The sequence below is a fragment of the Scleropages formosus genome, chromosome 4 (genome assembly GCF_900964775.1).
Source record: "Scleropages formosus chromosome 4, fSclFor1.1, whole genome shotgun sequence".
NCBI lineage: Eukaryota > Metazoa > Chordata > Actinopteri > Osteoglossiformes > Osteoglossidae > Scleropages > Scleropages formosus.
The window spans coordinates 25,227,200-25,254,938 of record NC_041809.1 but is presented as its reverse complement, the minus strand read 5'-3'; the positions used below and the strand labels follow the sequence as shown (position 1 = coordinate 25,254,938).

The following is a 27,739-nucleotide window of genomic DNA, read 5'->3' as shown; positions in this document are numbered from 1 at the left end:
CACAGGATCATAGCTGGCCAGTACCACTATTTGATGAGGCTTATGTGCAAGTGCTGAAAGCACCTCTTTTCATCAGGACAGTCTTTCTAGTTTAAAAGGAGCACAAATTCAGACTAAAAACAGAAATTATTTACCAGAAGAACTTGTTTTCAAACTTCAGAACGGCTACATGCAAGTGATGCTGTACAACAGAATTTTCTGAGCTAAAAATTACTACTACAAAATGTAATTACTTTTGAAAAATAACTTTAAATAGCAATACAATATTTATTGAATATGTCATGGGTGGAAACCCATCAGCCAAAAAAAGGCAGAGTTTATATATTCCCCAAAAGAATGCATGTTGTAATTTATACAATATACATTCCAAAATTTTTCTAGTCAAAACGAGCAATGTGTTCATAACTGAAAAAAAATGTTTAATTTTTTATGATGAGGTGACAAGTTTTTTTTTTCTGAATGTACGTATAAGTGCCATTTACTATCAGTACTTACAGTATATATTAGAATAAGAAAAAAGTTACCCTGAAAATGCTGAACAAAATTTGGAAACATACTGAGAATTTGATTAGTTCAGATCAGCCAGTGATTGACAAGAAACTGATAGTCTTATTTTCACTGTGACTGAATAGAGCTGTACTTGTTTGGAAGGGACTGTTCGGGCAGTGGACAATTGTCCAGGCAGTAGAGGACATCTCTCAGCCTCTGTCTCCAAGTAAATACATAGCGGCTATGGTAACACCGGGGTTTTAGGAAGGGGAAATTCCCACAACAAGGGAATGAGGAGAATCCAGCTCTTACAGAAGTAAGAGAAACCTTTGATGGGGTGCTCGTTTCCTTAAATTTCTCCTCCTTGTCCAACGAGACGTACGATTTCAGCACTGCAGTAGCTGTACGAGGGAGTGGTGAGCATAGGATGTTACTCCTCAGGGCGAGATGTGGAACAGCCTTTCCTCTGGCCAGCCCTCCAGTGACCACATGGGTTTTCTCCGGGAAGGGGAGGACAATGAGGGCGATGAAGAGGAAGATGAGTAGGGTGTGGAGGAGCACATGGCAGCTCCTCGGTTCCCCTGTCAGAAGCGCTTGTCCTCAGGCACCGTGGTGACCGTCAGCTCCTTATTCCTGAAGTCCCAGTAGGCAGTCATGTTGAAGCCCATGTTGCTGAGAACCATAAGGTACTCACAGAGGGCAAAGAAGGTGTACACTGTGAATGCGAATAAAGGCACAAGCATCACAGGACGGTAACAAATTTGATTGGCTCTGCACAACAGATAAGTAGAGGTGATACAATTATGTAAACGGTAGAGGGAAAAATAAGTCAATTCATGAAAAACATGGTTATGAGAAGAGAAACTCCACCATGTTTTGCAATATAGCAAAAGATAGCACAACCCTCACTGAGGCCAGTCAAATTGTGTGAAAGCATCCTGCCAAAATCAACACCTTAGGGAAGAGAGGAAACCTCTCTTGCTCATTCCATAGACAACCCACGATCTTTCACACAGGGTCCCAAAAATACCGATTTAACAAGCCAGCACAGAATGCATTACTGCAGGTAACAAAAAATCTCAGTCTTATGAACCAGCAATGGGCTTTTAAGCACTCCTTTATTCATACATGGCCTTTCAGCACCAAATATAGTTTTCTGTTTTTGACCTATTTGAAGAACAAGCTACATAGGAAGAGATGCAAAAATGCCGTCTGCACTGTTCTCACCTCCAGGCTCACAGTACATGTTGTGGCGTTTAAAGAAGTATAATGAAAGCAAGCAGAACACCACATTCAAGATGAAGAGACGGTTTTTCATGCGGCTCGAAGTTGTTTCCTGAGACAAAAAGGAAACATGGGAGAAGGTGAACACAAGTGCAAAACTGTTCTCAGAGCTGTATGCTCAATTTAGTTTTGCTTAAAAGTGAATACTCTCACGTAGTACATCTCTATGTCCGCTATGGATATCTGTTAATTTTTGTCCTTTTGTGAGTCCATACGATGAGTTAGTCTGGGTCACAAATTAACATTTTAAAAACCATATCTAAACATTTTATAACTGTATGTAACAAGCTTAGCATAGTCTTTCTAGCTCCAGACTTGGGCTATGATCATCTCTTGCTTGGACTACGGCAATGCCCTGCTGCCAGGTCTTCAAGCCTCGGGCACAAAGGCTGTTACAGAGTGCTGTGGTGTGTGTTGTATTCAGTCTGTCAAAACATTCACATGCATTTCCCCTCCTTGTCTCTCCCCATTGGCTTCATATAGCTGTCCGAATCAAGTTCAAGGCACTAGTGATGGCCTAAAAAATAGTCAAAAGGATCAACACTGATAATTACAGGACCTAATTATTCTCTACATCTCAGCAAGACTGCTGTGATCCTCCACCTCTGGCCACTTGCTAATACCCCTCACAAAACAAGGCATCCAAAATCTAAAGCTTGTTGATTCATAGCGTGGTGGAACCAATTCGGTGTGTTCTTCAAAACTGCTGATTCCCTTCCAGCATTCAAGAAGAGTTTCAAAACTCATCTCTTTCGAATCCATTTCCCTGCTGAGCTCCGAAAACTCGAGAGTTAGCCCTTAACCACCCGGTATTTTTATATACCCATCCTATGTATGTCAAATTTTATAGTAAGCAACTGGAATATGACAAGCAAGCTGTGTTTCAATAATTGTGTGCATTTTGGTCTGTTGTGGAAGTGCTGAGTTTTATGTGGCAGCAATGTAAACTGCAACATTTTTCTTGAACAGTCAGCTCTGTGGGTGACTAGCATCATGTGTATATGAGGCTCTCTGACATGGACAAGAAAGTAAAACAGCTCAACTCCAGACTAGCCCATCACCTACCATGAGCTTCAGTTGCCATTGGGTCAAATCTGCACTAGTCAACATGGTAAGACCTCACACCCCATCGACAGCCAGGGCTCTGGATTTTCTTGGTCAATAGCACTCCACACTGTCAGTGTAACTGCTACATCAGTGAAAAAAGGAATAAAATAAATACCCTTTAAGGGGCTTCAAAACAGAAGATCACTGTTTTAGGAGTCCAAAGTAATGTTTATGTGTTTAATATTTTTCAATTAAATATAACCCTTTTTAAGTTGGAAAAAACCTTTTACTCTGAGTGATAAGTATTTTTACTAACATTAGGCCATTAAAAACTCCATGCCAAGGATGGTGTGACAGACTTTAATGTGCTGTAGGTTAGCCTGTTGTGTTGAACTATCGACAAATGCTGCCCCTACGAACACGCTGACCCATACAAAAATCACCAGAAATCCAGGCTACTGGTTCTTTACGGTGGAGCAGTGAGCCTTCTACCTGTGTTGTCATTTTGTGTGGCCCTGAGGCACCAGCTCTGCTGCTAATGCTCTCATGAATCTCTGTGAAACCTAGCATTGACCCCACCTACTTCAACCACTTCCTTCCACTATGAAGCCTATATTGACATGAAAACATAAGACATTGCCAAACGTCTTGAACTTTAGATTAAAACAATGCAGGGTTTCACACAGTGTCACATAATTCTCCCTCTTGCCCAAGTCTGTGTGGGAAGATTTGGCCTTAAACACATTTTCCCACACTTGCTGTGGTGTACCTTCTCTCACAGTGATTGACAGGCTAAGAGCATAATGCCCATCTGAGAAGAGAATGTAACACAGAGTGAGAATTCATTTAAAAATAAATACACAATTTTTCTTTACACAACATCAGTGGAACAGCTCATATGAGAAAAAGACAGTTAGCTAAGACAAATTTGCATACTCTTGATAGTTTTGGTTCAGTGGGTTTTGTGTTAAAGGTGATGGGAACATCTTGGTGCTACATACCAGAGACTGTTTAGAATGAGGGCTCTGGAATCATGTGGGCAAAGCTTGTATTCTGCAGCACCAAGAACAGCGTGACAACACAAGCACTAGCCTTCAACAGGCTACTGAGTGACATGACGCTGCACTGATAGGGGTGAGAAAAGCGGGAAGTTTGAAACTAAACTGCCAGGGCTGCTTGTGCAGGCAGGAAGCCATGCCCAAACAATGCTTGATTGTTTGCTCATTTGCTCACTCTGCAGTTTCTGCACGCTCTGCTCCACAATGTTGCAACACTACAGGCTATGTGTTGCAAAACTGGGACACATGCGTTACACAGCAATCACTTGTCGTGCAGCAGGAGGAAAAAGGCATGCTTTTGCTCTGCTTCAGCTCATGCCCCGCAGGTGTGGCCGATAAACTGAAAAGTAGCAGGTCCTCCATGAGAGCATCTGGGAGCCTACAAAGGTGGTAAATTATATTTCCCCTTGCCCATTTCCCTATCTGAGCAGCAAAGCAGAGTGATGAGTGGCAAGTCAAAACCTATAGATTCCCCAACTGACTGAACAGGTCAAGGATGTCCTCTGCAAAGGTGTCACAAGTGCATCGCTGGTCTGCTGGGTACACCTCAGAATGTGTGGCAAGTATTAAATTTATGCAGTTAAACTTTCCTCTGCGTAATGGCACAATTCAATGAAGAAACAGTAGAGGAAAGTACACTTAACCAGCAGGAAGATGAGCCTGACAGGAAGTTGCCAACAGCCGTCTCTGTTACTTAATAGTTACTGAATGTCTGAAAAAGGAACGAAAAATAGTGCAGTAAAATGATTGCTGGTTTACATTTTGCTTCATGTCAAAGACTTGTGGAAGTCATTCTACTGACTTAGGAGTACATTATTTAGATATTGCTGCAAATCAGAATGACATTTTCTAATGTTAGATGGGGTAAGATAGCTGGATGGGAAAGGATAACTCATCTAAATAAACAAAAAAATCCTTCTTCAGGTCATGCTGGAAATGAATCAGCCAGAAAGTTTAAAACACCATGATCCCTGATACCAATACCAAGTTAAATGCAGGACACGTGTCTAATGTACTGTCACTACATTCACCCAGTATAAAAGATAAAACTTCTGTTTCTGAGGTTCAGAGAAGCTCTTTACGCTCTTCGAAAACTTCTGTAAGCCATAGCGGCTTGGAAGGGGATGAGAGCCTTAGTTTCTAAAAGGACTGATCGTACTTTATACAGCATGGGGAAACAAATGACAACCATCTTCTGCAAGTTTTCCCTCCTTCAGTTTAAGGGTGGGGCAAATTAGATGCAGCTTGTTCCTGGTATAAGGCAACAGCAGTCAGGGGAGAATAAACACTGCCCCCTATTGATCAAGTCTGAGATAAATTTGTGAATTCAGGGTGGAAGTTCAAAATCTATAGCGCTACATTTATCTTGGGTATTGTTATTCTGGAAGCATAGGGGAAATTTTCCACAGTGATAAAAAGAACTACATTTAATCCTTCCCAAATCTGCATTTCAACCTATCAGTGGGCATGACGGTTTGTCTTTTGGTTAACGGAAAAATATGATTTGATTATTTGATTTGTTCATAAGCCTTAAGTCCCCCTTTACCAGTAAGTCACAATCAAAGACAGAAGAATAATATGCTGTCTCACAACTTATTAAGAGGAGAGGTTTTCTAAAAACCTTAAGAAATGCTGAAATAAAACATAAGCTATAAGATTTCCATCTATCCATTATCAAAAACTGCTTATCCAGTCTAGGGTCTCTATGGTCTGCTGTAATCAAGAAGCACAGGACGTGATGCCACTACACAAGTGTTACATTTTCACAGTGTAACATTTTAACAACTCCAAGCTACATTAAATGTTAAAATATTTTAACATTACTGAAAAAATGTAATTTCTTCAGCCTCTTATTGAATGCTTTTGATTTGCAAGACATTTAACGTCTACCTACATTAAAATTAAAAATTACTGAAACTAAAAATACTTTCTCTCCATAAACCCCATTTCACTGAAGATTGTTGACCAATTCATCTCATGAACATGTGCAACGTTTTAACTGATCACTGACACTGAGGAACATGAGACACCAGATATAAACACTAACTTCAAGGAAAGTGGTCCTCCTATTTGATTTCTATTTTGTACAAGTGTGTTTTTCTTCCAACTAGCATCTGCACACAAAACTACAGATCATTTTTGCACCACAAAAAAACTAAATGACAAAGAAAATGCTATTTAAATACACAGGAACTTTGAAAATTCATAAGTCCAACATTCATAACACAAGCAGCTAATGTACTTAACCATTATACTGTGAATGTGTACCCAAATTAAAAAAAGCAAACATTAAGAAGAAGGGGGGGGGGGGGGGGGGAACACAAAAAGGAGTCCAATTACCTCAGGAATTAGGGAATACCTTGTGATCACCCTCCAAAGCCAGCAGGTGATTAACATGTGAGCAAGTGAGCAGGAGACGAACATGATGAAGCCACTCTTGTGCAAATCTGGAGACACACAGCTGAAGTGGTTAATAGCCAGTCCAAAATATAACCAAAACCTAACTGTTGTTCATCCAGGACCGATCAGCAATTTCACAGTGCTTATTTTTATTTATTTTAGGCCTGGTTAAGGTGGTACTTACGAGAAAGTATCATAACAGGGTATATCTTTTTTCCCTGTTGCTGGCCTCATGAACATGACTGATTGCCTGCCCTTAATGTGTGATCACTATACCCAATTTGACATTTGCAATATTGGTGATATGCTAAAGCACTCGACCTGCAAAATTCAAAACTCTTTCCTTAAGAACTGCACTCACGGTATGTCTCAGTAGAAGAAACGTAGGTGAGTAGCAGCAGGCCCAGGTTTTCGGCAAGGGTGCAAGCTAGTGCTACATAGGTCAGGACACATTCCAGGCAGCGCTTGGCAAAGCGATCACGGTAGAACTTGAAGTACGCTGCCGCCACCAGGAAGCGTGGGGCAGAATGCAGGCCAATGCAGAAGCGCCAGATGTAGCGCTCGGGTGTGAGGCTGAAGGAAGAACTGATGGACGGGAGGTAGTTGCGTACCTGAGAAGTGTACATTGGGTTATAAGGAGGAGGCATGGCAGGGAGTGAGGAGTAAAAACATAAAATTATGTAGACAAACAAGAAATGAACATCCTGAGAGGGAGAGTCAGAGTAGTTTATTTGCCATTTACACAGTTATACTGGGTACGCTGGGCATCGAAATGCTTGTGATGAGGCTCATGTAGATGTAAACAGACACAAACAAACATGGGGGGGGGGGGGGGGGAGAGACTGCCAGTTAAACAGCTTCAATTATTTGTCTAATAAAGTAAAAAAAGAAATATGAAAGGCAGAATTGGGTGTGCTTAGAATACAGAACAGCAGCTCCCAAAATGAAAAAAAAAAAAGGATGGACTCAACTCAGTTATCTAATGCTTGGTTTTGCAATGTTTGGCCTGGTACACAGAAATGTCACTCTTTCACCTAACACATCACCTTCATGAGCTGCTCCACCTCAACCACAAGTCTCTTAAACCTGCATTCAAACAAGAGGTGGGATTCAAACCTAGGCCCTTTGAATATGACTACAACATAACAGGCTGTCCAGATATAACTTCATGGCTTCAAGTTGAGTTTTCTTTTTATTTTTAAACCACCCCACCAAACATACTTGTAATATACCATCTTTACTAGAAAAAAAATTGCTCACCTTGCAGTGGGTATCAGTGGAGTCTTCAAAATGGAAATACAGTGATGTAAAAATGCAGATGACGAAGCCTGCAAAGGCTAAGAAAAGCGTTCCCACGGCGAAGAAGGTGAAAGGCAGTCGGACAAGGGGTTTGTCTCGGTCTTGTCCGTAAAGTCCCTGTACCATTCTATCAAGCAAAAAAAAAACAAATGCTTAAGTAAACATTAAGTCAAACATGTTAATTATGTGTTGCTTCACTTAATGATGATGTGCTTAGACTTTGCTTGTCAAGAAGAGCAACAAATGGGGCAGCACAGTGAGCAGCGCTACTGTCTCACAGCAGCTGGGTGTATGAGAGGACGTGGGTTCGATCCCCGCTCAGTCTGTGTGAAGCTTGCATGTTCCCCCCTCGTGTCTGTGTGGATTTGCTCTGGGTACTCTGGTTTCCTCCCACACTGTACAAAGACATGCTGTTCAGGTTCCCCCATAGTGTGCGAGTGACAGAGAGAGTGTGCTCCACTGATGTACGGATGAGGGACCATTCTAAGTAGTGTATCTAGCAGTGTAAATCACCTTGGTGAATAAGGTGTGGGCTGATGACACTACACAGAGTTTGTTGAAAGCTGCTTTGAAGAAAAGTGTCTGCTAAGTAAATAAATAAATGTAATGCAAATACATACAAAGCACAGCACAGGGCATATCATATCATGACTGCGGATACTGCACTGGTACAGGTGGTACTCCGATCCAAGTGATGCCACAGATCAGCATGGATGTGACGTCACACCCTGCCGCTCAACATCCATAATCCGCGTTTCAGTGTCGTCGGCAAAATAAATACGACCCTCAATATAAATGATATACTAATCTGTAACACGTTTCACAGAGCACGTTTGTCACACTGCGAACTTGCGACATCTAGGCCCCAAGGCTGAAGGCAGCGAGCTCGGAGGGAGGCAGTCAAGATAGAGCGGAGTCTGTTGCGTTACCTTCAGGATGTGCGGCACTTGTTTTACAGAGGAGGGAAAACCAAACGGAGCAGCGCTGCAGAGAGGCTGAGGAGCTCGGAGTCACTGACTGTACCAGAGACACTCACTCTGAGTGACTGAGGGGGTCCACTTGTGCCAGGAAACAGGATATCAAATCAATAACAGCGGACCAGAAACGTACGAGTTTAACACAAAGAGTCCTCCCATGTGCCCACGAGGTGTTTTTAGAATGATTTGAGAGCTCAATAAACAGCACGGCCGAAGCGAAGGGACTTCACCCCGCAGAGCCGTGTGTAACCGGAAGAAGATCCGTGATGGTGACGTCACAACCGAGTGTGAGTACGGGTAGTGGAACGAAATCGAACTTGTATTCTTTGTTGACAACATTGTAGTACCTGTTCAGCGCATTTGCAAACGGAACTAGGTTTCATGGAAGATAAACAGGAAATATATGTGAAATTATGGTAAAGCGACTCGAACGTTGGGACTGAGAGCTAAACAAACCAAAAATGTAAGAATGGCACTGAATTACGGAGGTATTTTATATTATATTTACCATTCTCGGAAACGGAAATCATATATTTATGTCAAAATTGTTTTTAAGTCTGTTTAAAAACAGTTTTAAACACTGCCACATATGTAAAAAGCCACAGCGCCACAGCTCGGTGGATCGTTATGTACAGTGAGATTGACAGAAAAACTATCCAACCAGAAGCGTTCGATCCGCACCAATATGTTTGACGCAGAGACGTAAATTGCGTGCGCTTCTCTTCGCTCTCAAGTGAAATTACGCAGTTTCCCTCCTCGCGGTGGAGAGGGCGAGCGACGTATTCGAGGCTCATAATTACGATTGCATTTTGAAATTTACCCCTCTGTTTACAGATTCATACGGATTTTCTGACGTCGGATAAATCCAACGGATTTAGAAAGGACAGCAGCAACGTTACATACGGTGAGTTCTGTCAGTTTTTCGGTGGTGTCTCTGCTGTGTCGTTGTTAGCTTAACCTTACGCCGCGCTGCCCTGATGTTTCTTTAAAAGAGAGAAAAAAAAAAAAAAACTTTATCCACCTGGATATTAAATGGAATTGTAGTTTACTTAAGTTTAAATATGGATGTAGGCAGACGATTTTTGACTTAGCGAGGGTGATATATTATAAATAATCGTGTGTGTGTGTGGTCGCAAAATCGGATCGGTAACTTCCCTTGCTATACTCGCACGTTCGTTTCCCGGTTCTTTCACGAGTATCCCGCGTTTCGTTCCGTCAGTGTCTCATGTTGTTTTGTATATAAACACAATTGTTGTTTTTCTGGTTGACATTTTAAGTGGCCATGTGTTATGTTTGAAATCCGGTTTCTCCCAGATCCCGCTGCCCCACTGGCAGTGCTGGTGTCGTGGCCCAAGGTTCGTCCACACACACACACACCACGACTGTTGATGGTGCCGGGATTTGGAGGAAACCGGTTTTGACTCGTTCGGTCCGGCGTGACCGATCCTGACCGGGTCGGGTCGACTCACGACTTTGTTTCGTGTTGGAGGCGAGGCGTTCTGGTATGAGCAGGCCGCGTCCCAGCGTTTCTGGCGCCTTCCCGCCGATCTACTACTCTGCCCTGTCGGCCCGGGGGTGCTCTGTCTGTGGGATCTCGCTAAATGAGAGCGTTTCCGCGCCACACCGCGAGCACGCACGTTGCGTTGGCGGGTGCACACATACTTTAACCATCTTTTTCTGAAACATCAACACGTAATAGTTTTTTTTTTTTTTTTTTTTTTTTTTTTTTTTTTTTTTTCCCTTCAATCGATCGACTACTTCCTATTTTTTTTTTTTTTTTTTGATGGTCTCCACCGTAAATTCTACTGTTTGCACTGAAAGTACATGTTGTTGTTTCTCTCTTTCTTGTGACTTTTTAGTTCAGTTAATTCTTGTGTGCTATCTTAATTTTAATTTGTTGAAAATCCATGTTGTTACAGATTGCAATCAATCATGTTTCTCATTTGTCTGTGAGATGATGGTTGTGCTCGTGGATGACTTTTCCTTCCTTTTTGAAACATGTTTTCTTCGTAGGGCACTCAGTCTGGGGATTTTCTTTTTTTGTATTTGAGTTCTAAACAGCAAATTTATTTTGTGGTCGAATCATGGTTTGGGGACCAGCAGGTTAGGTAGTGCTTACGGCTGTCAGTGGGCAGGGTGAAGGTTCTTAGTTGGAATCCCACTCCTGCTATAATACCCTTGACCGTGGTGCTTGCCCTAAATCAATACAGTAATAATATATCTTGCTGTATAATTGGTTAAGTCAGTGTGCAGTTGGCTGACATTCTATTTTGTCTTCAGTGGAGGTAAAGATTAATATCCCTGTACTTCTAATTATGCTATGTAAATGTACACTAAACTTATGTACGTGCAGTGCAAGTGCCAAATTTTTAGCATTGCAATGATAGAAGTACTTGTTATGGGTTTACAGCCATCTAGTATCCTTTATCTACACGTATTCTGCTCTGTTTATTGTAAAAATTTTTTTCTCTTTTTAAGACGCATGCAGTCCTGATACCCATTAAAGATGTTCAACAAGTCTTTTGGCACTCCCTTCGGGGGAGGTACTGGAGGATTTGGGACTTCATCCACATTTGGACAGCAAAGTAAGTCTGTTCTCTTTGGCAGTGGATTTTACTCCTTTTTCATTTTACCCCCCTATGCCACTTAAATTTGTCTGTGCTGTCAGTTTAATGGGTAGCAAGCTGCTTTTTATGCAAGTGTTAAATACTTCACACGTAATTTTAGTGCCATGTGTGTGGTTCAGTAGCTTTTGGCTGTTGTCGTTCTGTGTACAGCTAGTGAAGGCTACCAAGAGCGTAGATGCCCAAGGTGGGCACTCTTGATCTCCCCTTCTGAAGAACTGTTTCTCAGTTTTCTGATTACAAAATTACAGCTGCATTTAAAATTTATTCTAGTTGTGGGTGGGCAGCTGTCCAGAATATTGGCATTTTATGCTTCAGAAGTGCGTACTCATTGACCTCTAGATCACCTGGGTGGGTCTTCTGTGCTCTTGCCACCTGCCTGCAGCCTTTCCAGGTGATATAATGGTCAGTGGTGCTGTAGAAGAACAGAAGTCTGTCTCTTGGGTTTTTTTTTTTTTTTTTTTTTTTTTTTTAAATGGGGGGGGGGGGGGGGAAACAAAAGAATTGGTGGTGCTTGTCTTTAGAACTGTGAATTCTGGCTCAGGTTATAAGGATGACGTTTCTGATTTCAATGCTGGCCTTCTGCCATAGCGATGCAATTTTGAAAACTAACATCACCACTGCTTGGAATGGTAAAAGCTGCACTAATAATACAAAAAAAATGAATGAAGATGGTCTTAATGTGAGCTATTTATGAAGACAGAAGGAACTGAGAATGCTTCTGTATTGCTTGGGCATGGTGTTTAGTTTGAAATTGTGCTTCTGTTCTTTATTTACAGACACTGGATTTGGAACCACCGGTGGTTTTGGTGCATCTGCATTTGGGGCAACAAATAATTCTGGCGGACTCTTTGGGGCTACACAGAACAAGCCAGGTTTGCATCTTATTTTTGTGTCCTGACCTCTGGGTATTCACTCAACTTTAGTGGTGTGGCAAGCTGTGGGTGTTGCAGGTGAAAATTTGTATACCTTGAAAACAGGATTTTTTTAATTTTGTTTTTTTTTAATCAAAGTATATAACTGGATCTGGGGTATTATGCAGGTGTTTTCTCACAGTTGTGGTTGTATTAAATTTGAAGGAGTTACCGCAAAAAGCACTGCTTTGCTTGCTAATCCCCACTGCTTCGGGATAAATTGAATTTAACTTTGATTATATATTCAACTTGATTTACAAAAGGGGTCAGGGTGGTTGAGTTTAGTCTCTTTTTTTTGTTGTCCAAGAAGCACAATAGATTGGAATGTGGTTCATTGTTGTTGGACTTGTGCACCTGGCAGTGCTTGAAATTTCTTGAAACTGAGTTTTGTTATTCCTTAGGTTTCCTGTACTGTACTCTCCTCTGAGTCATGTCATCTTTCCTGTCTGCAGGTGGGCTCTTTGGTTCCAGCACCTTTAGTCAACCAGTGACATCCTCCACCAGCTCTGGCTTTGGGTTTGGTGCTGCCAGTGGCACATCCAATAGCTTGTTTGGCAGCACAAACACTGGAGGAGGGGGCCTATTCTCTCAGCAGAGCAATGCCTTTGGTGCAAATAAGCCAGCCTCCTTTGGCAGTAAGTTGTTTTATATACTCTTCTGCAAATTGTGTTGTTGTTGAACTTTATTTCTTGTTAATCTTATGGTCACTAGCATTTATCTACGCATATTACGAGCAGTGTTTGGCAAATTTTTTTTCTGACCTATATCATACGAGCAGTTAAAGGCAAAACTGTTTCTGTGTATATCAAATCATACATGTGTGTTTATAAACATTTAACAACATTACCTATGCTGACAGTTTGCTGACCTTGATGCCTTTGTGCTTTTTAGCTTTTGGCACCAGCAGCAGCAGTGGGGGGCTGTTTGGGACAACCAACACCAACTCAAACCCATTTGGAGGAACGTCTGGGTCATTGTTTGGTTCCTCAGGGTTCACTGCTACACAGCCGGGGACAACTGTCAAGTTCAATGTAAGTCTGGAGGTTCTGGAGCTGCTATTGTGCAGTTTTGACTTTTGAGTCTTTCAGGAATCGGCTAAAATGTGCTGTTTTTTTTGTGTATTTGGCATTAGCAGTGTCAAACATTACCTTAAATTATTTATTTGCTTCATTGATCTTGATTTTCCCCTCCCCATCAGCCTCCCACAGGAAGTGATACAATGGTGAAGGGTGGTGTGACAACCAGTATTAACACCAAGCACCAGTGCATTACAGCCATGAAAGAGTATGAAAATAAGTCATTAGAGGTGGGTATTAAAAATGCTCTGTTGGTCATAAGAGCCACCTGAGCAGGCAGCACTGCTTCTTTCTGCATTTGTTGGATAGTCGAATGCTGAAGTTTGACCGAATCAGTAGGTATTGTTCAAGATCAGACAAGCTATCAGCTTAGTAGTTTGGATCCATTGTGTCCATTATCATTTCACTGTAAACCAATTTCATCTTTCTCAGGAACTGAGACTAGAGGACTATCAAGCTGGGCGCAAGGGTCCTTCAAATCCGATGGCAGCTGGTACAGGTGTGCTATTTGGAGGGGGGCCTGGTACAGCTGCTGCCAGCACTGCTACTGGTCTCTTTGGGTCTACCACCAACACAGGTTTCTCTTTTGGTGGGAACAAATCGAACTTTGGAACTGGTAAGTACCTTGTAGATGCAATTTCAAGTGTCTTTATAATTTGTATGAGAAGGTTGTCTGAGACTGGATGTGTAATGTTCCTTAGTGCTATGCTCCATACTCACTGTATTAGTCTTTATTAAACTCTTCCTTCAGGCTCAGGGGGCTTTGGCACAGCTACAGGGAGTCTGTTTGGTGGGCAGCAGCAGCCAACCAGCCTGTTTGGGAGCAAGCCTTTTGGCCAGCCCACCACTACCCAGAACACGGGCTTTTCCTTTGGCAGTGCCAACACCATGGGGCAGCCTAACACCAGCAGCATGGTGGGTCTATGTTTGTATGTATGTTCTTGGGGTCTTTGTTGGAAGGGAAGTGTCACTTTCCTTAGAATGACTGGGTGCTGGGATCTCTTCTTGCTGCATTTGCCTCAGAGCACTGTAACATCCAAGTCAGAGCAGAGTGTAGTTGTCTGGCCTGGATCTTACACTGCTCCCTCTCTTTTCCTTTAGGGATTGTTTGGGAGCTCTGCACCATCCCAGACTGGAGGCCTCTTTGGGAACACGGCAAACACCAGTACTGCCACAGCGTTTGGCACTGGCACTAGTCTCTTTGGGCAAAACACCAGTGCCTTTGGTACACCGGTATGCAGTTTTTTTTGTTGTTTTGGTTTTTCAAATGTGCCAGTACTTTGTTTTTCTGCTTAATTCATGTTGCCTGCCTATTCCCATAGAATCTGTTTGGTAACAAGACTGCTGGGTTTGGTGCTACCACAACCAGTGCTCCTTCCTTTGGGACTGGCACTAGTTTGTTTGGGAATAAATCAACCCTCACCCTTGGGACTAACACCAATGCATCCAATTTTGGTGAGTCTCCCCCCCCCCCCCCCCATTCTCCTTGTATTGCTTATATTCCCTTTGGGTGAGATTTTACTGCTTCTGTGATCACTGGAATTTTTTTTCCTTGTCTGCAGGTTTTGGTGGCAATACTACAGGAGGAAGCCTGTTTGGTAACAAAACTGCAACTGTCGGATTGGGAACAGGGCTCGGTACTGGCTTTGGAGCAAGTAGGTCTTAGTTACTGCAGTTACCTGCATGTTTGTAGGAGTATGGGGGTTGCAAATTGGAGCTGTGTAAAACAATTTTATTATAAATGAATAGATTGCATATTACATTTAATGTAACAGAAATTTTCTGTAACTGTTAAGATGTTTGGGTTTCTGTCTCAATTTTATGTTGCAGATTACTTTAGGCTAGTTGCTAGTATTTTAAGTTCATGATCCTCCCTCTGCTGTGTTTCTGTCTCTGCAGCTGTGGGCACAGGCCCAGCCTCCCTGTTTGGTGGCACTCAAAACAAGCTGGGATCCACCTTGGGTGGTGTCGGGGGCTTTGGAACCACCGGCTTCAACACAGCCAACAATTGCTTGGGTTTTGGTACAGCCCAGCAGCCTGTCAGTAAGTACCTACTGTCACCTGGGGCTTGAAGTAAGCATTTCTTGAAGTGTAAAGTTGTTTTTTTTTTTTTTTTTTGATTTGCATTTTAATAATCAGCCTAATGGTAAGTGGAGTGTAGCCCTAGACCCCTAGCAGTTCTTAGACTTTGACCCTATGTGTTGGGTTTTTTCCCTACAGCATTGACTGACTCCAATGCTGCTGCAGCACATCACGCTCTCCTCCAGCAACAGATCAGTGCTCTGGCCTATGCTCCCTTTGGTGATTCTCCCCTCTTCAGGAACCCCCTATCTGACCCAAAGAAGAAAGAAGAGGTATGTGCCTAATAACCTGCTTGACAAGTGCTGTATGCAGTCTGCTTAGATGTTCCCTAGAATGAAACATTTTTCCTGGGAGACCAGAGAATGTGCTTTTCCGTGACCCTGTTCGGGACAAGCGGTTGTAGGCTGTGGATTGAATTTGGCCTTGTTAATGCCATTAACTGTTTAAAAAGGGTAAATCCCATGTATTCCTCTGCTATACTTGTGAGCTTTTCTTAACTTGTTAGTTTAGATGCAGTCTATGGCTTTTTTTTTAGTAAGGAACTTAAGCTAAATGTAATGATTTTCGCTGTTACAGTTTGCACGATGCAGGGTTTGATTTGTTTATGCTGCTCTCTACAATAGCGCCTGAAACCCACCAATCCTGCTGCCCAGAAAGCCCTGACAACACCAACCCACTATAAGCTGACCCCACGACCTGCCACTCGCGTTCGTCCCAAGGCCCTCACCTCTTCAGGCTCCTCGAAGTCCCAGCTCTTTGATGGTCTAGATGATGATGAGCCTTCCCTGACCAATGGCTCCTTTATGCCCAGGTATCTTCTGGAGTGGAAAATACTCTTGTATGAAGGGGGGGAAAATGTGTCATAATGGTAACTGGGTTGGAGTCATTGGAGTATTGACTGAACACTTGACTACATTAGATTTGACTATCTTTGCAGGAAGAGTATAAAAAAGCTGGTGCTGAAGAACTTGAACGGTAGCAGCTTGTATTCCCCTGGGAACCAGGAGGCTGAGGACTTGGCCTCTCCCTCTGAGTATCCAGGGAATGGGCTCAGGTCAGTTTTAACATTTCACTTAATACCAGTTTCATTTGCATAAACTCAAATTCTGTCAGGATGACTGTTTCTGAAAGCCTTAACTAATGCTGTAAGTCTAAAAGGTGTGAGCATTGATATGTCCCTTATTAACGCATAATACTTGTTAACCTCTTTATGCATCAGTGTAAAAATGAGTCTTTCCTGCCCCTTTCCCCAGCCGTGGCATGGATGAGGACACTTGTCCAACGGAGGAGGACAAAGCAGAGGAGGGCTTGGAGGTGACCAAATTCTACACTAATCCTATTGCCAAACCCATCCCACATGCTTTGGAGGGCAAGGTAAACTTGTCACTCCAGGATACCATTGCTGAGCTTAATGTACGTGGTACTCGTAATGGCCTGGGGGCCAGCAACGATGATATTTCCCTGGGAGAAGACTCTCTCGTGGAGCAGCGTGGTGAGACAGACACCGAGCAGCCACCACACCCAGCAGGTGAGTAAGCAGGGTGTTTACATGTCTTAAATAGTCATTTAGAGGTTGTCTCTCTATGGCTGTGCAATTATTCAGTAATGTTTGGAGCTTAAAGCTTTTTCTGTAGTCTGACTTGTACAGCAAGATACTTACTGTAGCAATTCAGATGAATAATAAAAAGACCACTTAAGGGCTGGTTCCCTGTAGTTCAAGTTTATAACCATCAGCTGCAGCCCTTAAAATTGTAAGATACTGGCTGCTTATTACTGTTTTTTTTTTTTTTTCTTTTTACTGGACTGACTGAATGACAGCTAGACAAAACTGTGTTTTGTTACTATGTTCTGATTTGACACATTCTCCTTCTGCAGGCATAGTCCTGAATCGTCTGGGTTACTACACCATTCCTACAATGGAAGAACTAGCCAAGATGGTCAATGACAATGGGGAGTGTGTGGTGGAGAACTTCACTGTTGGCAGGAAAGGTAATTAGCATTCATATTAAACAATACAAAGTAAACATTATGGTACCCTTATTTTGTAAAGTTGCTGGTACATATTTACTCATTGTTCAATCAGCCAGTGAAGTAGAAGTATTGTATGGTTAAAATGTTTTCAATTCCTATGGATGCCTTTTAAAAGCATATTTCTAGAGGTTTTATCTCTTGCCTCCAGTTTGATTTGCTATAAAATGCTTCTCAAGAAATGGATGGTGGGATATAACACCCTTTTGTTTGTTGCATGATAGGGTATGGGTCTATTTTTTTCCCTGGAGAAGTGAATTTGACGAACCTCAATCTGGATGAGATTGTGCACTTCCGTCGGAAGGAGGTTATCGTGTATCCTGATGATATGACTAAACCTCCTGTGGGAGAAGGTCTGAACAGGTGAGTCATGTAGAGGGAATATTTGTCTAAGTGTTGCACAGGTTCACGATGTACCTGGCCATAACTGTCCTCCAGCAATATTGATGTCGGTTTGTTGGGTATTTGCTGTTCTTTTCAAAGATTTTCTTCTGTTTAATGTAACTGCCATTGTTTGGGTTGCTTTACATGTCTACGTTTATTGTACAGATGCTTTTCTCCAAAGTGACATGACACACATGGGTTACAATGTAGTATTCAGCTGATATTCTTAGGTTACTTAGAATGATAGGCACACTACGCTGACTTCCCTGTAATTATTTGGTCATCTGCACACCAGAGCAGTGTAATATGTATAGTTATGTGCATGCGTGCAATCCGGAGTCACCAGTTCACCTGACATGCATCTTTGGATTGTCAACGTAAACCACAGCCCTTGGGGTAAACACCAAAAACAGAACATGCAAACTGCACACAAAATGGAGATCAAACCCATGTTCAGCTGCATAACCCAAGCACTCTTTGACACCGTGCCCCTAAAACTAGTTTTAAAGGCTTATTTGAGAGAATTTTGCACCGAACAGGGTAATCTGAAACTAAATCTAAAACTCTTCTCCCTCAGACGAGCAGAGGTTACATTAGATGGAGTGTGGCCAAATGACAAGACCACCTGTACTCAGATCAAGAGTCCCGAGAGGTTGACCGAGATGAACTATGAGGGACGCTTGGAGAATGCCTCGCGGAAGCAAGGAGCTCGGTTCTTGGAGTACAGGCCAGAGACTGGCTCCTGGGTGTTTGAGGTATGTTCTTGACTTGTGCTGCTTTGCACTAAAATGTTAAGTGAACTAATAAACAGCTTTGCTCACTGCCTGTCAGTGCATAAGGTCTGTATGGTTTATGTACATACTGTAATGTACTTCTGCAAGATGTTTGAATTTGTTGTGGTATTGTCGCTGTGTGATTGTTGCCACAGAAGTAGTTTTACTATTTGTCCCATGAAATTAAACATGTTTTACCAGTTTACTGGTGAATTCATCCCACTTATTCTTTATTGCTTCTTGGTGCTGATATTCCACATCTTTACAGGTTGCCCACTTCTCCAAGTATGGTCTGCAAGACTCTGATGAGGAAGAGGAGGTTCCTCCAGCCAAAGTGGATGCAAAGAAGCTGAAAACAACTCCTGCACTCCCTCCAGCCCTACAGCAACTTCCAGCCTCCCAGCAGCAGATGGCTCTCAACGGAAAGCCAGGCCCCCAAGCACAGGTAGATGGGGGACCTTGCTGAAATTTCTAATTATGGGATGATAGATCATTCTCTTCACCCAGGAAGGGTTGTGGCTTTGTCCAGGGTGTTGCCATGGTGTGATGTAAGTGGAGCATTCCTGGTAACTGTTGTACAATGATTTAGAGGTTTAGACCCTTTACAGTATGAAGTTCCTAAAAGGCATTGTCTTTTAATGGAGTGAAGTGTCAATTACCAATCAACACACTGCCTCAGTTTTTCGTAATATCAGATTAACAAGTGCTGGGTAGCAGATGTTGCTTTTGGTGATTTCTGTGGTCTGAATCATTTAAATCTGTTTAAAGGTCTAATGCCTTTTACAAATAAACTTGTTTTTAAATGTGTTCTTTACATTTTGTACAAGTAAATGCCTTACTGCAGAGTCTGAATATAATTGTAAAAGATTTTATATTAACCATAAAGTTTAAATCAATACTAGCAGTTTACATGTTCGCTACAAGACGGTCTGAGCAGAAATAGGAGGATGTGCATTCAGAAATTAAGGCAGTAGTTTATACTCAAGTTCTATTGATGTAGATAAATTAATGTTGATTGTGATGCTTAATATCCAAAATGCATTCAAGAGTGTGGCCTACTCTTTCGCTGCCTGTGGCATGTTGAATTGTCTGCTTATTGGCTTAAGGAAACTAATTCTGCACAAACAAACTCTGTTTGGGGTTTAGTCATTTTGCTCTTAAGATCAAGGAAGTAGAAAGGAAAACATAGCAGGTCTAAGATTGAAGTCAGTTTGTTCTGGAGGTTTTGCCTGAGATCTCCCCCTTCTTCCTTTCTTTCCCTTTAACTTGGTGTCATGTTTCAATTTCAGTGTGTTTATATTAAATGTCTAAGCAGGGCTTTCTTTGTTTGGCATTTAAACTATGGTATCCTTGTTTTACAGTAGAAAGTGTCATGCACATTGTGTAATGTAACTATCCACAATGCCATGTATTAATTTGAAAGTATATTGAAATAAAGATTAAACTTTTCTTTGTTTGTCCAGTTTTTGTAATTTAATGCACAGTAGTACATCCTTTATATCAAGCTTTTGTTATTCAAGTGTGAAATCTGTCATCTTATGCTGCATTATCCCTATTTATACAGTATGCAAAGTACTAGGTTGCAGTACGGGATAAGCTATCCCCCATTGTAGTACTTAAATTTCCCATCTGCAGCACCTTTGTGTGACTGGGTTCACTGGTTACTCTACCTTGCGGTGCTGTGAGGTGGATTCTCTGCATTCACTCTGTGCATGCATGTGCGCAGAGTGCGGTTGCCCTGGAGCTGCTGAGCCGTGTGTCAGAGGCGGATAGTGACATGGCGGACGTCACCCAGGAGCTGCTACCCACCTCACACAGTATGCTGGATGATGAGGATGAGGAAACAGACAGAGCTAGTGGTCTGGAGGAGGAACAAAGGCAGCAAGGAAAGGAGTCTACTGAGCAGGAGCCACTCAGCCTCTCAGCCTCCAGCCACATTGCTTCTTCACTGGGCATCAACCCACACACTCTGCAGGTTAGACCCTGCCTTTCATACTACTATCAGGTTCCATCAGCTGTTCTCTTCAGCTCTTCTTTTAAAGCCTGCTTTATTAAAATATCACTGTTAGGATGTCTAAAACTAGTTGGTTCTTCGGCTTCCTCACTGTATATAAGAAGATATCTGCAGTGATGTAATGGGTTAAATTCATTCAGTATAATATTTAATTCAGTATCAGGTGGTAAAAATGCACCAAAAGGTTTTGTAAACACTTGTTAGGTTATTAGAAGCACTCCAGGCCCTGCATGACCTCTCTTGTGCTAACTTTTTACTTCCTACATACTTTTAATAAGAAAACACAGCAATCTGGATGCTTTTTTTTTTTTTTTTTTCTTTCCCCCCTCCTTTGTGACTTACCAAATTGCTAAGTTGCTGTGCAACAGTTGTTGTCCACTCTGTCATGTTGTACTGTATGAGTTTCTGATGCTAACTCTAATTGTTCTGCACAGATAATGAAAGCCTCGCTGTTTGAGGAAGATGATGAGAGTGACTCCTTTTTGGAGCCAGCATTAGGTTGGCCTGGCCAGAAGATGGAGGACTCCATGAGCCTGGGATCCACGCGTGTCCTGTTGCCTGGCTCACAAGGGCGGCAGTCTGGTAAGATGACCCAGCCTATTTCCGTTTACCTTAAGTTGTAGGTTTTAACATGGCTTGCTTATTTTTCAAACTCAACTGCATATGAAATTTATCAATTTTTACTTATTCAGGATTAACATGTCAATTTGCTCACTATAGCAATCTGTTACATGTGCTTGTGGCCTGCTTGATTGGGCACTCTTTTGTAAGAATCCGATTCTTCATAATTGTGATCTGTTTTTTAGTGGGTGGGCTGCTACAAGCCCGCTTCAGTGGAGGAGGCTTGTTTTCCCATCTCCCCGAGGCCCCCTACACAGGAGTTTCACAGAAGGTGTCTCGCCCATCGGAATCCTCACGGCTGTCCCCTTGGCCCTCGCTCGGCCCCTCCTTCCTTCAGCCTCTGGTGGCACCAGCCCCTGTCCCAGACATGCCACTACGCACAGTGGGCACCCGCCGTCAGCGAGGCTTGGTTCCACTGCCCAGTTCAGTCATGCTGGGTAAGGGCAAGCTGCTGATGGACACAGCACTGTTTGTGGGCCGCTCCTTCCGTGTGGGATGGGGTCCTGGCTGGGTGCTGGCTCACTCTGGGGACCAGCTGGGTGGCTCAGGGACAGTCCCACAAGTAGTGATGGGAGTGAGTTCTGGGTACGACTTCCTGCCCAAACCAACCAAGACAAAACCGTAAGTGAGAGGGCCTGCTGTTTACACTCGATTTCTTTTATTTTCCCTCTGTAATGTACTGCAGGAGAATTTTCTGGAAATGGTTTGCACAGCATTCCCCTTATCTTACAGGATATCAGAAAGCCCTTTCAAGGTGCACCTTGAGCATGTAGTGGACGTGAGGAGTTCGCAGTCAGGGGAGAGCCTAGCACTGTTCCGCCATCCCTTGGAGATTGAGTTGAAGCACAGTGTGATCAGCATGGAGGAGACGTGTCCTTTTATTAGGCCAGCAAGTGGTGTTGATGCTCTGCATGAATATGCTGAATGGATTGTCGAGGTCAACAACGAGCCTGCTATTATGGATGGTGAGTGGGATTGGTGCTTCTAAACTTAGCATTTAAAGCTTGTGACACATTGTCCATCAAATTGCTTTTTAAGTGGAGAGGTCTGTTTTCATCGGGCGATGCTTGCTTGACTGAGTCACTTACCTCTGACATGGCCTTATGCCATTTTGAGACAAAAGATTCCTTTGGTTCCTATCAAAGCTTGTGTATTTCAAGGGTATGAAATGCATTTTTGGATATGAAATGTATAGCTTGAGTACAGTTCCGAGATGGCAGGTTCATAATTAATGTTCAAATTTTAATATGTACACACAGTTCAGATTACTATAACAGACCAAACAATCATGTGCAAACTTGTACGCTGTACCCAGTGATACCCTGAGCTACAAATTGTATATAAACCTGCTTTCTCACTTGTGTGCCCCTGAAGATGTAGTGAAGCACTGGAAGCTTGTGTGGACGTTGTGTGCTGCGCTGTGGGGTCGGCTGGGGGAGCCAGACTTTAATGTGGATCCAGGCACTAGGCTGGATGGGGACTATTCGCGACAGCTGGAGCGCCGGCGCAGCTTCTCGGCCTGGCTGTCTGACGGCGCTGCTGGCAGGGTGGAGGAGGAAGTGGCATGTTCGCAGCACCGGAGCCATATCGAAGCTGTATTCAGTTACCTCACTGGCCACCGCATCAGTGAGGCCTGCCGGCTGGCTCAGAAGTCAGGTGTGTTCTTTAATTGGTTTTTGCAAGCCTAGCTCATATTAATACTAGATTATTGCAGCTTGAGGAACCTGCTGTATTTTTATGGAAGGAAAGTTTTCGAGTGATCTGAGACCCATAGACTCTTGAACAGCACAGTGGCATTTTCAGTAGAACTGTTTGAAGTTTATTATTAAATGTTGAAATATATATATTTCTTATGCTGGTTTAATTGGCTTTTTTCCATTTAGCAGATGCTTTTTCTCGAAAAGAACTGTTTTTGTAGTTAATGTCAGGGTAAACTGTGTCTGTACTGCTTTTTCTTTACAGGAGACCACCGACTGTCTTTACTGCTGTCGCAGGCTGCGGGCTCGCAGTATTCGCGTGAGCTACTGGCCATGCAGCTGGCAGATTGGCACCAAATGCAGACAGACTCATTTCTGCAGGAAGATAGGTTGCGTGTTTTTGCCCTTTTATCAGGAAAACCGGTACGTGCTCTTTGGTTGTTGACACTCTCGTGTCAAAGCTGGAATCACAAGGTGTTCATTCATGAGCCAGTTAAAATACAGAAACATAAAATATTACATGTGAAGTCAGTAATGCTCTCCCTTTCCTAGGTGTGGCAGTCAACAGATGGCTGTGTCAATGTTTTCTCTGAGCTGGACTGGAAGCGCTGTGTGGCAGTGCACCTATGGTATATGCTTCCTCCCACAGCATCTGTAGCAGATGCCCTCTGCAGATATGAGACTGCCTTTCAGGTGCGAAATGCAAGGGGCTTGTACAGCACATTTTGCATTACATTTATTAATTTAGTAGGGCCTTCTCTCCAAAGTAATGTACATTTTGCAGAAAAATAAAGTGCATTACATTAACAGCAAGGGAGACTTAGGTGCAGACGTGATTCTAAGCAGTTAATTTGTTATAGTCCGCCATACGAACCAATGTACATCACACGAATAGTTTATCAATCAACAATTTCTAATCAGAATCAGAACGAGCTTTATTGCCAAGTATGTTCGCACATACAAGGAATTTGTCTTGGTGACAGGAACTACCACAGCACAGACAGAATGACAGTGACAAGACACAGATGAGAAGATAGAGTATGTGAGCAAGGGATAAAAAATATTTAAAAAATATAAAGTACCCAATATACAAAAATAGTCACATAATTACACAATAGTAACAAATATTTACACCACATGATGGCTCTATGAAGATTTATGTTATTCAACAGTTATCATCACAAAGTTATTGCGTATAAACAATTACACATTAACATTCACTTAGGTCATGGGAGAAGTGAGTCTGGAAAAGGTGATATATCATTACAGTGACATTTTGGGGATGTTGCTATTGATGAGTTAAGTGATTTGGTAGTACACAGCCCTGTATATAAATGACCAAACAGGCATTATAGCAGGGGCTGAACATATGTACAGTGACTATGGAATAGAGCATAACTTCATTCGAGTCCTGAAAGGGCAACTACAGTTGTACAATTCTGAGTTTGCATGAATGCCCAATAATGGAATAACATTAACTACTAGATAGATTTTCACTGTTCTTTTCACCTTCACTTCAGGGATCTGATGAGGTTGAAAAATATGCCTGCTCCCCACTGCCACCTTATATGGCAGACTCTGGACTGGGGAACGATGAACTAGAAGAGATTGTAGAACCCAAGAGGCAGCTATATGATATATGCTTCCACCTTTTGAAACTCTACAGCAACAGGCAAGTATTGTCCCTGGAACAAAATGCTAGTTGTTTGGGTGTTGGAAAGCATGTTAGCTGCCCTGTTGGGATTGATGTGTCATCCTGCTGAGTTTCTGAACCTTACAGGCTAAACTTTAACCTCTTTGTCTTGTAGGCACTATAGCCTGCAACAGCTGCTGGACCCCTGCACAGTAACCATGGACCAGCTGGACCACCGCCTCAGCTGGCATCTTTGGAACGTCCTGCAGGCACTCAACTACACGCACCTGTCCCCCCAATGTCAGGGTCTACTACATGCCAGCTACGCTGCCCAGTTGGAGAGCGTTGGATTGTGGGAGATGGCGGTCTTTGTGCTGCTGCATATTCCCGACTCTGCGTATGTGTCATCACAGCTTCTTTGTCACCAAAATGGGGATATGGCAGTACACTAATTTTATATATATATATATTTTTTTTCCCCTCCCACCTGTATTTTGAAAAGTCGTCGTGAACGAGCAGTGAAGGAAATGCTTAACCTACACTGCCCCCTTGTGGAGACAGAGGATTCTGCAGAAAGGGAGAGCTTTCTCACTGAGAAGCTGATGGTACCAGTACAGTGGATACACGAAGCAAAGGCTGTGCGTGCCCAACAGGAGGGCGACAAGCACCGAGAGGCCATGCACCTCTACCGAGCAGGGCACTGGAGCAAGTGCCACAGACTTGTCATCCAGCACCTGGCCTCAGGTAAACTGAATTTGTGAAAGATGGGTGCCTTTTTTTTTTTTTTTTTGAAAGAATTATTGCAGTTAGAAACCAAGGCTCATTAGAGACCAGGGCAGAATTTTACTTACTGCCTGATAAGCAGAAGTTTATTAATGGGTGGTAGTACAAATTTTTCTGGCTTCACAGTTTTCCACAACAGTCTTGTTAATCTTTAAGCGATGTGCTTTCAGATTGTATAATCAATGAAAACCATAATTACCTGCTGGAGTTCCTAAAGGGCCTGGAGGCCCCTGAGCGTTGCACCCAGGTCCATGACTGGGAGACGGCGGGCAAGGTGTTCCTGGACTACATCAATGTCATCCACACCCTGAGAGCCATACAGCAGGTACCAGGAGGGATAGAGAGGGACATAAGCTTTGAGTATTGCAGTGATGTAAATCTTTTGCCTCTCTCCCCAAACTCAGACCTTGACAGTTTTTCCTGCTTGCTTTAAACACTACAAACCTTTGCACTGATTCTCTCCCTTCTCAATTGGACAGTTACATGTTCATTTGAATGTACTAATACTTGTGGATTGTCACTACATACTCTGCTACTGCTAGATATTAAACACTGTTCTGGTTGAGTGCTGTTCCTTGGGTAATATCACAGCTGGATTTTAATTTGTAATAGTTTCAGGTTTCAGTGCGGTTCACCACGTTCTACTTCTGTGATGAGCAAGGGGAGGAAACCTTTTCGGTTTTTATGAGTTAGTTATGATGCAGTACATCATGTATTGTGCTTATTTATACTGCACTTCTTGCACCTTTGTTATGGGTGAGGTCTGTTTACAATGACAGTTGTTGTTTTTTACAGATGGAAAATCCTGGATATGAGCTGGAACAGCTACACACTGAAGTGACCTCTCTCTGCAGTCGCATTGAGCTCATCCCTTGTGCCACAGCCAAAGACCGGCTTGCTCAGTCTGGTGAGGGTTGCTTTTTGTGCCTTCTGTTAGACTCCTGCTTTTGTTGATGTCAGTCGTCCCCCCCCCCCCCCCCCCCCCCCTTGTGGTAGAGCAAGAGTTCCCTCTGTTCTAAAACTTGAACCTTTTGGCTGTAAGCTGGTTTTAACCAGAGCTGTACCTACATAACATAATTTAGTCTGGTTTTGGGTGATATGGCTAACCCCCTCCCCATTTTTCACAGAAATGGCAAAGCGGGTAGCTAACATCCTGCGGGTGGTACTGAGCCTACAGCAGGGAGCTGATGGTGGCCCAGAGCCCCCCCATGTTCCTCTGCGCCACCTGGCCCCTCACATTGGCCGGCTACCCATGCCTGAGGACTATGCCCTGGAGGAGCTGCGGGGTCTCACCCAGTCATACCTACGTGAGCTCATTGTCAGCCAGTGAAAAGCATATGTCTGAAAAGGGCGGAGATTTGTGGTATTTCTCATTGGCTGAGCAGAACCCTGCTGTGTGCCTCAATGTGGCGTATGGGAGGGGGGCTCATTCTGGATTTTCTTTCACAATGAACTGGTTAGGAAGTTTTATAGATGATGCTTGGGAGTGGAGCCTTCTGTTTAGAAATTTGGCCAATGACTTTGTATTAGGTTTTTGTTTTTTTGTTGTGTATCTTTTGTACTGTTAGAGAAGGCTACAGATGTTTAATAATTAAACTAAATTTCCAGATTCTGTGTAACACCTCTCTGTTTTGTTTACCCTGTTTAAAGGGAATGCTTTTGTCTCTGCTTATGTGTGGAAACATTTTATTTACACAAGCTTGTTTCAACCTGTATGCCAATACCAGGTTGCTGAAGTGTATTGTTCACTCCAGTCACCTACCTATGCAGCATGAGTTGCTACAACTTTTTCAGCTGTGCTTTTGATTTTTTTTTTCAATTTTCTTAATACAGAAGCAATGGCAGTAAAATTCCTATACATAGTGTACAGTCTACCAGCCATTTCTGACTGCTGGTTCAGTGTTTGATACTTGATTTAAAGTTGGCTTGGAAGATATATCAGAACTGAAACCCAGACACCCCCATGACTACAATGTTAAATACCAAAATATATAAGAAAAATGCAGTTAGTAAATGTTTATTTTTCTAACTTTTTACAAACTGTTCTGGGATAGAGGACTACTTCCAGGGGGAAGGAAAAGGCAAAATCTACCAAGAGTGAATCTTTAATGTATATGAGTACATTTAATATTGAACACTTGGTACAGATCTTATGTTCATATTATTCAGTAATGAACACTTTACTTTCTAGTTGGACAGTGTTTGCTTCTTGGTTCTATATTTTTGCACATTGGACTGTAGTGTTATCTTTCTGATTCTGTCCTGTGGTGGAGGGTGTTCACCTTCAAGTTAAATTAAAGGCTCTTAGTTGAACTTTTTCCCCTTTACAAGCAAGTCCTCTTTAGTCCTGTTTCCCGGATGATTCCTTCTGTAAATTGTCTGTACCGGGGTGCACATTCTGCCATGCCCTTGGCCCATCAGTGGTGCCTTCTGGGAAGAGCCCACGCTCTCATTCCCAGGGCGTTATTCTGTATGCATGGTTGTGACAACGCTGTTTTTATTCAAGGGTTTAATAAAATATTCTATTTTTGTCTGTCGGACTGTTGCTTTTCATTT

At 42.7% G+C, this 27,739-nt stretch overlaps 2 protein-coding genes across 6 annotated transcripts; one reads left to right on the top strand and one right to left on the bottom strand.

Moving 5' to 3' along the window:
- Window positions 1-443: 443 nt before the first annotated feature.
- pgap2 (post-GPI attachment to proteins 2) lies at window positions 444-10,236 on the bottom strand. 3 transcript variants are annotated; one of them, XM_018730612.2, is made up of 6 exons: window positions 10,024-10,236; window positions 7,539-7,704; window positions 6,640-6,889; window positions 6,219-6,325; window positions 1,717-1,825; window positions 444-1,204 (listed from the first exon to the last, which is right to left on the bottom strand). In XM_018730612.2, the coding sequence occupies exons 2-6, from the start codon at window positions 7,701-7,703 to the stop codon at window positions 1,074-1,076; spliced, it is 762 nt and encodes a 253-aa protein (XP_018586128.1). In that variant the 5' UTR covers window position 7,704; window positions 10,024-10,236; the 3' UTR covers window positions 444-1,073. The 3 variants fall into 3 exon arrangements, with proteins under 3 accessions (XP_018586128.1, XP_018586127.1, XP_018586126.1); XM_018730611.2 differs by lacking the exon at window positions 10,024-10,236 and adding an exon at window positions 8,614-8,676; XM_018730610.2 differs by lacking the exon at window positions 10,024-10,236 and adding an exon at window positions 8,507-8,585.
- On the top strand, window positions 8,779-27,716 carry nup98 (nucleoporin 98 and 96 precursor). 3 transcript variants are annotated; one of them, XM_018730613.2, is made up of 34 exons: window positions 8,779-8,841; window positions 9,389-9,458; window positions 11,033-11,139; window positions 11,958-12,053; window positions 12,545-12,727; window positions 12,984-13,123; window positions 13,291-13,398; window positions 13,601-13,784; window positions 13,920-14,083; window positions 14,270-14,401; window positions 14,491-14,623; window positions 14,731-14,823; window positions 15,068-15,211; window positions 15,389-15,522; window positions 15,874-16,061; window positions 16,188-16,304; window positions 16,504-16,778; window positions 17,126-17,239; window positions 17,503-17,641; window positions 18,240-18,417; window positions 18,704-18,880; window positions 20,162-20,410; window positions 20,884-21,031; window positions 21,256-21,691; window positions 21,803-22,035; window positions 22,445-22,726; window positions 23,033-23,190; window positions 23,320-23,460; window positions 24,288-24,439; window positions 24,576-24,797; window positions 24,903-25,144; window positions 25,354-25,508; window positions 25,979-26,090; window positions 26,311-27,716. In XM_018730613.2, the coding sequence occupies exons 3-34, from the start codon at window positions 11,061-11,063 to the stop codon at window positions 26,511-26,513; spliced, it is 5,511 nt and encodes a 1,836-aa protein (XP_018586129.2). In that variant the 5' UTR covers window positions 8,779-8,841; window positions 9,389-9,458; window positions 11,033-11,060; the 3' UTR covers window positions 26,514-27,716. The 3 variants fall into 3 exon arrangements, with proteins under 3 accessions (XP_018586129.2, XP_029106676.1, XP_029106677.1); XM_029250843.1 differs by lacking the exon at window positions 8,779-8,841 and adding an exon at window positions 8,848-9,017; XM_029250844.1 differs by lacking the exons at window positions 8,779-8,841; window positions 22,445-22,726; window positions 23,033-23,190; ... (5 more) ...; window positions 25,979-26,090; window positions 26,311-27,716 and having other exon boundaries at window positions 9,294-9,458; window positions 21,256-21,507; window positions 21,803-21,930.
- The last annotated feature ends 23 nt before the right edge of the window (window positions 27,717-27,739 follow it).

What these genes read in the sequence shown, in the direction of transcription:
- pgap2 (XM_018730612.2), bottom strand. Translation starts at nt 7,703, where the DNA reads ATGGTACAGGGACTTTACGGACAAGACCGAGACAAACCCCTTGTCCGA. An exon ending in TTCTTCTACTGAGACATACC is followed by an intron (nt 6,326 to 6,639) that starts GTGAGTGCAGTT and finishes GTGTGTCTCCAG; the next exon opens with ATTTGCACAAGAGTGGCTTC. An exon ending in GGTATTCCCTAATTCCTGAG is followed by an intron (nt 1,826 to 6,218) that starts GTAATTGGACTC and finishes TTTTTGTCTCAG; the next exon opens with GAAACAACTTCGAGCCGCAT.
- nup98 (XM_018730613.2), top strand. Translation starts at nt 11,061, where the DNA reads ATGTTCAACAAGTCTTTTGGCACTCCCTTCGGGGGAGGTACTGGAGGA. An exon ending in TACAGCCCAGCAGCCTGTCA is followed by an intron (nt 15,212 to 15,388) that starts GTAAGTACCTAC and finishes TTTTCCCTACAG; the next exon opens with CATTGACTGACTCCAATGCT. An exon ending in CATCCAGCACCTGGCCTCAG is followed by an intron (nt 25,145 to 25,353) that starts GTAAACTGAATT and finishes ATGTGCTTTCAG; the next exon opens with ATTGTATAATCAATGAAAAC.